Source organism: Leucoraja erinacea, chromosome 15 (assembly GCF_028641065.1).
Source record: "Leucoraja erinacea ecotype New England chromosome 15, Leri_hhj_1, whole genome shotgun sequence".
NCBI lineage: Eukaryota > Metazoa > Chordata > Chondrichthyes > Rajiformes > Rajidae > Leucoraja > Leucoraja erinaceus.
The window spans coordinates 43,611,324-43,623,590 of NC_073391.1; the positions used below are offsets into that span (position 1 = coordinate 43,611,324).

The 12,267-nt window shown below is 49.4% G+C and overlaps 1 protein-coding gene across 1 annotated transcript in view; it reads right to left on the reverse strand.

Annotated features, from left to right (window-relative positions):
• Nucleotides 1-8,434, reverse strand: part of supv3l1 (SUV3-like helicase) — a 32,082-nt gene extending 23,648 nt beyond the window's left edge. The window contains exons 1-4 of the mRNA XM_055647306.1: nt 8,102-8,434; nt 5,671-5,748; nt 5,096-5,203; nt 1,485-1,599 (exon numbers count right to left, since the gene is read on the reverse strand). Of these exons, the coding sequence (XP_055503281.1) occupies nt 1,485-1,599; nt 5,096-5,203; nt 5,671-5,748; nt 8,102-8,393 (593 nt within the window). The 5' untranslated portion in view covers nt 8,394-8,434. The remainder of the gene's footprint in view (nt 1-1,484; nt 1,600-5,095; nt 5,204-5,670; nt 5,749-8,101) is intronic.
• Between the last annotated feature and the right edge of the window lie 3,833 nt (nt 8,435-12,267).

The window sequence follows — 12,267 nt, forward strand, 5'->3', positions numbered from 1 at the left end:
TGTAAAGGAACAGGCATCTTGTTCCACTGTGATTTCCCAGAACAACAATGGCACAGCGAAAATAAAATCTGGAGCAATATTGTCAATCACACTGGGGTGTAAAGCTACACTATGAAGACCATGTTAAGGCAAGAAAGAGGCAAGTATTTCATTGCAGAGAGTCTGATTTGCTACTGAAGTCGGAATGATCGAGATGGTGGCTGCCAGGACATCACACCCTAACATTTTCCAGTTGCAGTCAACATGAACAAGAACGTAGAACAGTACCGCACAGGAACGGGCCCTTCGGCCCACAATGTTTGTGCTGAACATGATGCTATGTTAACCTGATCTCATCTGCCTGTACATGATCCATACCCCTCTATTCCATGTGCCTATCCAAAAGCCTCTTAAACGTGACTATCATATATCTGCCTCCACCACCATCCCTGGCGAATGCATTCAAGGCCCCCACGATCCCAACTATGGGTGCTGTCTGTACGGAGTTTGTATGTTCTTCCCGTGACTGCGTGGGTTTTCTCCTAGATCTTCGGTTTCCTCCCACACTCCAAAGACGTACAGATCTGTAAGTTAATTGGCTTGAGTTTGTATACTGGGTATAAGTGGAAATTGTCCCAAGTGTGTGGAAGGCTTGTGTTAATGTGCGGGGATCGCTGGTCAGTGCGGACTCGGTGGGCCGAAGGGCCTGTTTCCATGCTGTATCTCCAAAACTAAACTTGAACTTCCTTCAACCTCCGGCATTCCAGGGAAAACAATAAAAATGGGATTGACGCTCATACCAAGTGCGACAAAACCGAGCATGGGTCCGTTTTCACGCAAACCAAGAATTAAACTGCATTTCTTTTAATTGAACATTTAATTGAGATATCCAACTTCAGTTTACAAATCCAACCTCGTGTGTTTAGGGGCCTGTTATGCTGCTGCAAGTAAAAATGTCACTGTTCTGTTGTCGGTCCATACGACAATTGGAGATTCTTGCCTCTTTCTTGATTCTTGACTCTCTCTTGACACTCGAGTTCACAGAAACAGCACGTTAAGAAGTTGCATTTATTAATACCCCTCCAAAAGGAAATTGACTGATTCTTGATTAGTTGGGGCATCAGGGGTTATGGGGCGAAGGCAGGAGAATGAGGTTGAGAGGGAGAGTTAGATCAGCCATGATTGAATGGCGGAGGAGACTTGATGGGCGAATGGACTTATTCTGCTCCTTGAAATGAAAATCCTGAGTTGAGAAAGAAATGTGACCTGATAAGAGAATTCTGTTGGTACGCTGAGAGTAGTTGGGCAAACCTGACGTGGAAATGGGGGAAGACAACCAGAATCCTGGACCTTCAATCCCCATTCAGAGATCCCCATTGAAGTAGTCTATAGGCAGAAGCTACACACCATGACTCTGCCACCCCTCCCCACTGTAGTCAACCTCAGTAGCTGACACCAGGGTTTATACGAGCTTTTATAGAGAGGGAGACCCCGTAGCATCTTACCAGTTGGCCGGCAATCTTAGATCACTTATCTTCCGCAAATCCTCCATGCAGTCCAACATGGGGAAAATCTGTTTGGCATGTCTCATGAAATATGGAAAGAGGTCGTCGACGTGACCTGCAAGTAAATGTTATCATTAAATGAGCGTGTACAATACATGCAACATCCCATCCACCAAATCGGTCAAAGTGCCAGCACGTGGACCGGTACCGAGTAGGACAGGAGGGCGTTCAACACCACCCTGTGAAGCACAGCGAGCGTTAAAGCAGAAATCTTTCACGGACCCTAGAACAGTAGAGCACAGGAACAGGTCCTTCAGCCCACAATGTCCATGCCCAACATGATGCCAAATTAAACTAATCTCCACTACTGAAGATGACACCGGAGTGTGGCGACGCTTTAGACTTTAGAGATACAGCGATGTGAGGCAACAACTCTACCATTGTGCCACTGACGCCCAATAGATGGTGGACGGATAAACTAGATGCCAAGTGCTTCACTTTCTGGACCAGCTACCAAGTTTGACGTTGCTAAAGTCCATGCACTGCCCTGCCTTCGACAATTTTACTTCCACAAAAAACCTCAGTCAGAAATGTGAGACAGAATTTCCCTCTACAAAAGATGCTGCCTCATGTTGACTCCACTAGCCCCTCATGCCTAGGGGCTAGTGGAGTCAAGGGATATGGGGAGAAGACAGGAACGGGTTATTGATAGGGGACGATCATCCATGATCACAATGAATGGCGGTGCAGGCTCGAAGGGCCGAATGGCCTCCTCCTGCACCTATTTTCTATGTTTTTATGTTGGTGCCTTACTATGGTTGCTCTTTATATTTTAGTTTTTCGCACTCTCGTGGTCTAGATTACTTAGGAAAGCTGATAATTTATTGTATTTATCTGCCATCGATCCTGTGAAGCTGTAGCAAGAATGTTTGATGAGCATTTGCTGCCACTGGGCCTTCATCTCCTCCCGACTGGACTACTGTAACTCACTTCTCCTTGGCATCAGCTACACCTACATCAACCGACTCCAACTGGTCCAGAACGCAGCCGCCCGACTCATCACCCACACCAAATCCTGGCATCACATCACTCCAGTCCTCAAACAACTTCACTGGCTTCCCATCTCCCATGGATCACCTACAAAATCCTGATCCTCACCTACAAAGCCCTCCACCATCTGGCTCCCCCATATCTCACTGACCTCCTCTCCCCCTACCAACCCTCACGGTCCTTCAGATCCACATCAGCCGGTCTCCTCTCCATCTACAAATCCAACCTCCGCAGTTTTGGGGACAGAGCCTTCTCCAGGGCAGCTCCCAGGCTCTGGAATTCCCTCCCCCAACTGATCCGCAATTCTGTGTCCCTCACCATCTTCCAGTCCCGCCTCAAGACCCATCTCTTCATCTCTGCCTATCCTTAGCCCCACGTCCCCCTCCCTTTTCATCTGTGCTTGAATTGCCTCATATTGTGTTTTGAATTGAATTCTGTCTGTACTAGTCATGTCTCTACTATTTGTGTACTAGTCATGTCTCTACTATTTATTTCATTCCGCATACATGTTTTTCCTCTACTTGCTAAATTTTTGTAAGGTGTCTTTGAGACTCTTGAAAGGCGCCCATAAATAAAATTTATTATTATTATTATTGTACGCGCTGGAGTTTAGAAAGTTGAGGGGAAGACATAATTGAAACTGACCGAATAGTGAATGGCCTGGATAGAGTGGATACGGAGATGATGTTTCCACTAGTGGGAGAAAATGAGGCAGGAGGAGGAATAACCTAGTATCTGCATCAGTGTACTTTACATTACTGCTTATTGGCTGTTGTCACACACGTAAAATCTTGCAAAATTTAGAGCATTTGATCATTTTAAGAGGGTTGTGACTTCCTGGCAAAAGCAAATGTATTTCTAAAGTGACCGAGGCATTCAGGTCCATTCATGTGATGTCTAGAATGTTTAAAGGTAGACAAAAATGCTGGAGAAACTCAGCGGGTGAGGCAGCGTCTATGGAGCGAAGAAATAGGTGACGTTTCGGGTCTAGACTCTTCTTAAGAATGCTCGTGATATTTCAATTAGGCTTAAGAAACAGATCTTCTCATTATTCCCACCAGTCTGAAGAAGCGTCCCGACCCAAAAAAGTCACAAATCCATGTTCTTCTTCAGAGATGCGGCCAGATCTGCTGTTATTCCAGCTTCTGCAACTGGATCTTATAGCTAGAATTCCTTATCTATCATACTATGGCTCTGTATATGAATGAAACATTATTATTTCTCTCCAAGGTACTTTCTGGACTACTCCATGATTCCAACATTTTTATTTGAATTCAGATTTCCACTTTTACCATTTCAATTAAGTCTGTGAAAAATGTGATCAAGACCTACAGTTAGACCCATGGGCGGCACAGAGTAGAGTTGCTGCCTTACAGTGCCAGAGACCCGGGTTCGGTCCTGATTCTGGATGCTGTCTCTGCGGCGTTTGTACTTTCTCCCTGTGACCGTGTGGGTTTTTCTCCGGGTGCTCCGGTTTCCTCTCACACTCTAAAGGTGTACAGATTTATAAGTTAATTGGCTTTGGTAAAAATTGTAAATTGTCCCCAGTGTGTAAAGTAGTGCTAGTGTATGGGGTGATCGCTGGTCGGTGCGGACTCTGTGGGTCGAAGGGCCTGTTTCCACGCTGTATCTCTAAAGTCTTATGGGCCTGTCACACTTAGGCGACTTTTTAAGTGACTACAGGAGATTATGCAGTCGCCACATGTTTGCGGGTGGTTGCCGGGGAGTCGCCTTCATGGTCGTGAGTAGTTCCCGCATTCTCGGTACTAGTCACGGCTTCATTCTGCTTGCCGGTAATTCTTCAACATGTTGAAAAATGAGTGGCGGCCAGAATGAAGCCGCCATGGAGAGTAGCGAGGATTCTCGTGCCGTAGGTGCAGTGGTAGTGGGTCGCCAGGAGGTCGAAGGTTGTAGCCGGTGCTGACCTGTGAATTTCATTGGCTCATTGGGGGGGGAAAAAACATAAACAGTAGTTTTCAGAACCAAGGCCGACCGGTAATGTTAATGTCCGTCGAGCTTCACAGCTGTGTCTCTCAGGCTTCTTAAAAGTTGTCCACACTCCTTCTCCCCACCCCGTCTCTTCCTTCTCCCCCCCTCTTTTAAAGGACTTACGTGACCCTTCCCGTACACTTTGTGCTTTCACCGTCTTAATTACAGCGCCAACCTTCCTGTTCATCGTGGTGTGTGTCTGTATCACATTTGTTTTGCACTGTGAGAATTTCACTCAGACAGCTCTCCCCCCACTTGCCCTGTCCCCCGCCTGCATAACTGGCTGTTGAAGGAAGGGATGTGTGTGCGCGTGTTTCACTCTGACAGTCGCCGGTTTTCAGCGACCTGCTATGACTTGACGGTGGACAAAAATGCTGGAGAAATTCAGCGGGTGAGGCAGCATCTATGGAGCGAAGGAAATAGGCAACGTTTCGGGTCGAGACCCTTCTTCAGACTGCCTGAAAAATCGCCTAATAATGTCAGGCCCATAATGTCGTCTAAAGATACTTCTAGCTCTGTGGCAGGAAGGACAGGCGCTCTGCACTCTAATCACTCAAATCAGCAACACTCACCTGCACCACAGCAAATATCATTGAGGATAATGTGTAGATCCACACTAAGGGAATCAACTTCCATCACGTACTTCCGAAAACTAATGAAGGCCTGGTGGAAAAGGCGAGCTGCAGAGAAGAGGGATTGAAAAGGGATTATGAGAAACATACATTCTGCACAAAGAATGAATGAATGAATACTTCATTGTCACGTGTGAGAAGTCACGAAAATAAAATCTTTGTATACCCCAGCCAGTCGAAGACAATTGGTCACTCTCAAGAAAACAGGGGCTAATTCTGCTAGGTGTTTATTCTGCTAGATGTCGGTACTGGCTCGAAGGGCTGAATGGCCTCCTCCTGCACCTATTTTTTATTTTCTATGTCATGAGAGAGGTGTTCAGACAGAAAGACTTAGTGCATGTAAGACAATCGCACTGAAGAAGGGCTCCGACTCGAAGGGTCACCTATTCCTTTTCTCCAGAGGTTCTGCCTGACTCGCTGAGTCACTCCACCATTTTGTGTCTCTCTTCGGTATAAACCAGCATCCACAGCTCCTCCCCACACAACATGATCGCATGCCGGGTTTGGTCACTCACCATCCAGGCCACTCTCACTTCCCAGTCTCTGCATCTCTTTTCTTTTATAAAATTTATTCAAGATCTTGAGCGCATCATCTAAACAAAAACAGTAAAAAATAATTGTCAGATGCTGTCAAACCACTTAAATAGAAACAATGGGTTAAAGACCAAAAACAGCCATTGTTCCCCCTGCATCTAGGAGGCTGTAGCTGACCCAAATTCAAGGATGAACAAATACACTATATTAAACATTACAGTTTGCCAAGTTTAGTTTAGATACAGCGCAGAAACAGGCGCTTCGGGCCAACCGAGTTCACGCCGACCAGCGATCCCCGCACACTAACACTGTCTAGCGCTAGCGACAATTTACAAAAGCCAATTAGCCTATAAACCTGTACGTCATTGGATTGATGGAGGGAACTGGAGCACCCAGAGAAAACCCACGGAGGTCACGGGGAGAAGGTACAAACTCCGCACAGACAGCAGAATAGTCAGATTCAAGCCCGTTTTAGTTTCAAAGATACAGCATTGAAACTGATTTTTTTGGACCAAGGAGTACATGCTGACCATCGATCACCTGATCACGCTTGTTCTATGCTATCCCTCTTTCTCATCCATTGCCTGTACATCAGGGGCAATTTTTCTGGGATGTGTGTGGAAACCAGGGCCCCCGGAGGACAACCACACTGTCACAGGGAGAACGTGCAGACTCCATGTTATATTCAATAAATCACCAGATTCAGACGACAGAGTTTGAATAACAAACCACCAATAAGGCACATAGACTCACGTATCCGCGAACGCACTCGCAAAGCCCGAGCACCCAGCAAAGCTCGCCGCTGGATGTTCCTGCATCCTGACCTCGGGTGCTGTCTATGTGGATCTTGCACATTCTCGCTGTGGCTACATGGGTTTCCTCCGGGTGCTCCGGTTTCCTCCCACAAACCAAAGACGTGAGAGTTGGTAGATTAATTGACTTCTGTAAATATCGCCCCTAGCGTGTGGGGAGCAGATGCAAAAGTGGGGTAACATGGAACTAGTGTGAACAGGCGATTGATGGTCGGTGTGGACTCGGTGGGCCAAAGGGGCTGTTTCCATGCAGTATCATTCAATCAATGAAAACACCTCAACCCTGCTGAACTCCCCTCCACCCCAATCAGTTCCTCATCCTTCCCACTCCAATAACTCCAGCTCCTCATCTTTCACCTTCCAATTCTCACCAATCCTACCAACTCCCACCCACTTTTTGAGTCTATCTTTGGTCTAAACCAGTTTGCAGTTCCTTCCTTCACACTTTGCTCTCCTCTCTCTCTCGTCTTCACCACGCTTACCACATGTAGCCCATTTTCCTCAACCTCCTGTGCATCATAATATGACACTGCACTATCTCCCTCCTTCGCCAGAACAGATTCAACCCCAATATCCCACCTCTGCTCAATCCCTCTCCAGCCCACCCGTTCCTCATCCAGCCCCCCCCTCCCCCTCTACATCTTACACCCTCCAATTGCCACCAACTCTCCCAGCTCAAGGAATGCCTACTTTGAAGAAGTTCTCCTCCTCTCTCTGACGGGAGTTCTGCAACACCTGCTCTCTGACATCAGGAACATGATTCTCATTTTATTCTCCCCCCCCCCCCCCCCCCCCCTACTTTCAGTCTGCAAAAGGGTTCTGACCTGAAACGTCACCTATTCTTTTTCTCCAGAGATGCTGCATGGTCTGAGTTATTCCATTTTTTTTGTGTCTCTCTCCCAACTACCTTCTGCTTTGACCTCACATTTCACCTTCACCGCTCGATGCTTTGCCCCACTCTCTCCCTTTCCAACTTTTCTTTCGCCATGTTTACCGCAGGACCAAGCATAGACGAGGCAGCCGTTTCGCCAAATACTTCCACTCTGTTTACCAAGTCCTGCTGGATCTCCCAGTAACTAATACCCCTTCCCATTCCGAACTTTCTGTCCTGGGCCTCATCTGCTCCAGCCCCACCACTGCTGAGCTCCACCCTAACCAATTCTTCATGCTCCAACCCCCACTCTGATAACCCCAGCTACACACCCTCCAATTCACAACCCTCCCAACTCCCTCACCCCCTCACATGAATGAATGTATGAATGAATGATTGACTGAATGATGTTTAATTGTCACGTGTATAATATTGCCCGTCGGACTGCAATGGGGCATCAGGCCTGCAGCTTCTCAGGAGGATCCCGGCCCGCTGTTACCTCGCTCACCCACCCTCCTTCCCCCATCTCACCCCTTCCCTCCTTCTCTGACTCCCCCACCTCTCTCACTCCCCCACCTCTCCCTCCTTCTTACTCATTCACCTCTCCCTCCTTTCCTCAACCCCCACCTCTCCTTCTATCACTCCCCACCTCTTGACCTCACCCCCCCCCCCCATTCCTCATTCCTCATTTCCCACCTCCCTCACCCTCTCCCCCCCACTTCCACTCACTCTTATTCAGGCTCTGGCTCAGCTCGGCGCCCACGTTTCCCTCGGGCACCGGCCTGACCCGGGCCGTCAGCGGCACGAAGAGCGACGTGTCCGGGGGTCTGACGGTGCTGCCGACGGCGCGGTGCGTGGCGCTGAGAGTGTAGCCGGGGACCAGGCTGCGGCTGCGGCTCCGGCCGAGGCCCCGCACCGACCCCAGGCTGCGGCCCAGCCCCAGCCCCAGCTCCAGGCTGCGGCCCAGCCTCAGGCCGAGCCTCCGGCCCGGCACCAGCTCCCTCAGGCCGCGGCCCCACATCGGCGATCAGGCTCCATGGCGACGCCGGCCACGGAAAGCCCCCGAGGTGGCGGCCTGGGCCACCCTGTCATTGATCTGATCTGATCGGGTCGGGTCGGGGGAGGGGGGTGATAGAGAGCGAACGCCGTCCGGACCAAAGGTGCGGAAAATAAATAAAATAAAGCCCAATGTCCCCCGATTTCATGCAGCAAGCGAAGGACAGGCGCGGAACGGGCAGCACTACGGTTGCCATGGTGACAAATCCCATGGTGAGGGTTCCCTGGTTACAGCTCTCATCAGATTCAGATTCAATTTTAATTGTCATTGTCAGTGTACAGTACAGAGACAACGAAATGCATTTAGCATCTCCCTTGAAGAGCGACATAGCAAACGATTTGAATAAAAAAATAATAAGTGTCGGGGGGGGTGGTGATTGGCAGTCACCGAGGTACGTTGTTGAGTAGAGTGACAGCCGCCGGAAAGAAGCTGTTCCTCGACCTGCTGGTTCGGCAACGGAGAGACCTGTAGCGCCTCCCGGATGGTAGGAGGGTAAACAGTCTGTGGTTGGGGTGAGAGCAGTCCTTGGCGATGCTGAGCGCCCTCCGCAGACAGCGCTTGCTTTGGACAGACTCAATGGAGGGGAGCGAGGAACCGGTGATGCGTTGGCAATTTTCACCACCCTCTGCAATGCCTTCCGGTCGGAGACAGAGCAGTTGCCATACCATACTGTGATGCAGTTGGTAAGGATGCTCTCGATGGTGCAGCGGTAGAAGTTCACCAGGATCTGAGGAGACAGATGGACCTTCTTCAGTCTCCTCAGGAAGAAGAGACGCTGATGAGCCTTCTTGATCAGAGTAGAGGTATTGTGGGTCCAAGAGAGGTCATCGGAGATGTTGACTCCCAGGAACCTGAAGCTAGAAACACGTTCCACCTCCGTCCCGTTAATGTGGATGGGGGTGTGCGTGCCGCCTCTGGACTTCCTGAAGTCTACAATGAGCTCCTTGGTCTTCTTGGAGTTAAGGGCCAGGTTGTTGTCAGCACACCATGCTGCTAAGTGCTGGACCTCCTCCCTGTAGGCCAGCTCATCGTTGTTGCTGATGAGGCCAATCACCGTTGTATCATCTGCATACTTGATGATGGTGTTAGTACCATGTACAGGTGTGCAGTCATAGGTGAAGAGGGAGTAGAGGAGGGGGCTCAGCACACAGCCCTGAGGAACGCCGGTGTTCAGGGTGAGGGTTGAAGAGGTGTGCTTGTCTAACCTCACAGACTGGGGTCTGTTGGTTAGAAAGTCCAGTATCCAGTTGCAGAGGGAGGGGTCGATGCCCAGGTTACCGAGTTTGGTGATCAGTTTTGATGGAATAATGGTGTTGAATGCTGAGCTGTAATGGTGATGGTTCCCTGGTTACAGCTCTCATGGTGATGGTTCCCCTGGTTACAGCCCTCATGGTGATGGTTCCCCTGGTTACAGCCCTCATGTTGATGGTTCCCCTGGTTACAGCCCTCATGGTGATGGTTCCCCTGGTTACAGCCCTCATGGTGATGGTTCCCCTGGTTACAGCCCTCATGGTGATGGTTCCCCTGGTTACAGCCCTCATGGTGATGGTTCCCCTGGTTACAGCTCTCATTGTGATGGTTCCCCTGGTTACAGCTGTCATGGTGAAAGTTCCCCTGGTTACAGCTCTCATTGTGATGGTTCCCCTGGTTACAGCTCTCACAGTGATGGTTTCCCCTGGTTACAGCTCCCATGGTGATGGTTGCCCGGTGACAATTGCCCTGATGACCACTCCACTGGTGACTGTTGCCCTGGTGACACTTTTGTTTGTAGATACGGCATGCAAACAGGCCCTTCGGCCCACCAAGACCAGTGATCACCCATACACTGGTTCTATCCTACACACACACACGAGGGCCAATTTACAGAGGCTAATTAACCTACAAACCTGCTCGTACTTGAAGTGCGGGAGGAAACTCATACGGTCACAGGGAGAACGTACCAACTCCATGCAGACAGTACCAGTAGTCAGGATCGAACCTGGGTCTCTGGCGCTGTGAGGCAGCAAGTCCACCACTGCTCCACTGTGCTGCCCTTTCGCCCCCACCAGCTGCCGCATCCAACACATCATTCTCCGACATTTCCGCCACCTTCAACATGATCCCATAACCCAACCTATCCCTTTCCATCGGGACCATCCCACCCAACCACACACAGAGTATTTTCCTCTGCAGCTGTAACCGGTCCTTGCTTCTTCCCCCATCCCGGGACCCCAGCATCCCTTCCAGTTCATATGCATCTCTTCCAACCTGTCTACTGCTTTTGGTGCTCCTGATGTGGTCTCAGTTAGCAAGACCAAGCATAGACTAAGCATGAGCAAGACCAAGCATAGACGAGGCAGCCGTTTCACCAAATACTTCCACTCTGTTTACCAAGTCCTGCTGGATCTCCCAGTAACTAATACCCCTTCCCATTCCGAACTTTCTGTCCTCGGCCTCTTCCATTGCCAGTGAGGTCACACACACACACACACTCGAGGAACAGAACCACATTTTCCACTTGGGTAGCTTACAACCCAACTGTATAAGCATTGAAGGTTACACAAAAAAGCTGGAGAAACTCAGCGGGTGCAGCAGCATCTATGGAGCGAAGGAAATAGGCAACGTTTCGGGCCGAAACCCTTCTTCAGGCATTGAATTGTCCAATTTCTCTACCCCACCCTGGTGTGCGCACATTTCTCCCACCTTCCCAGTCACCCTTCTACTTTTCCGTCGTGAGCATGCTCATCTTCCATTCTCAAGACCCACATTTTCCTTTCATCCCCCCCACCCCCCCCTCCGACACCCCAAACACTTCTTCCAGCTTTACATTTCACTCCTCGTCTCTTCCTCATCCGACTCCCTTTTGTCTTTTCATCTCACTCATTTGGCACTTACTCCACCCATTTGCCAATCACAACTCCTCCCTCCCTCCCTCCCCACACCTCACTTGTATCTCCATCTCCACACTATGCCTTTCATTATCTGCTGGGTTTCAACGAGATCCCCCCCCCCCCCCCCCCCCCCCCCCATCCTTCTAAACTCCAGTGAGTACTAGCCTTTATCCGCTGGAAACCATCACGAATGCTGATGGATGGTTTGGCCACGTATCCCGTGAACAGTCATCATTTGAACCGGGTTGGTCTGAACAATGGTACCCTGGATCCCCAACAGAAGCAGAGATCCGACAAGGATGGTTTCATTTATAGAGAGAGAAATCTCTCTAGAAATCTTCTGAAAGGTCTGAAATGAATTCAAGTGTAGTTAGATACACTGGCAGAAACTTTATTGAATATAGTTAGGATACATTTTTCAGGCTGGTGTGAGTACAGATACTAAGACGCAATTTTTTCCAATTTTCCATTTATTGATATCAGACATGGATGGACATGCGGGTAAGTATCTGGCGTTAAGTGGCTTTAAACTTGCGACCGACGTTCCAACAATGGGAAATTGGAAACTTTACTCAGCAACCTGCATGGACAATAACTGCATCTCAGTCCAGGTTAGACACAAAATGCTGAAGTAACTCAGCAGGACAGGCAGCATCTCTGGAGAGAAGGAATGGATGACATTTCAGGTCGAGACCCTTCTTCAGACTGAAGTAACGCCTCGACCCGAAACGTCACCCATTCCTTCTCTCCAGAGGTGCTGCCTGTCCCCGCTGAGTTACTTCAGCATTTTGTGTCTATCTTCGGTATAAACCAGCAAGTGCGGTTCCTTCCCACACATGTCAGTCCAGGTTACAGGCTCAGGAACTGCACAGTGCTTATCCTTTGGTAAATAAGGGGCCCAGGACCTGTGCGTGAAGTCGGGAACAGGGAAGGATCACAGGACCATTGCCTTCTGAAGCAGTGTCTCC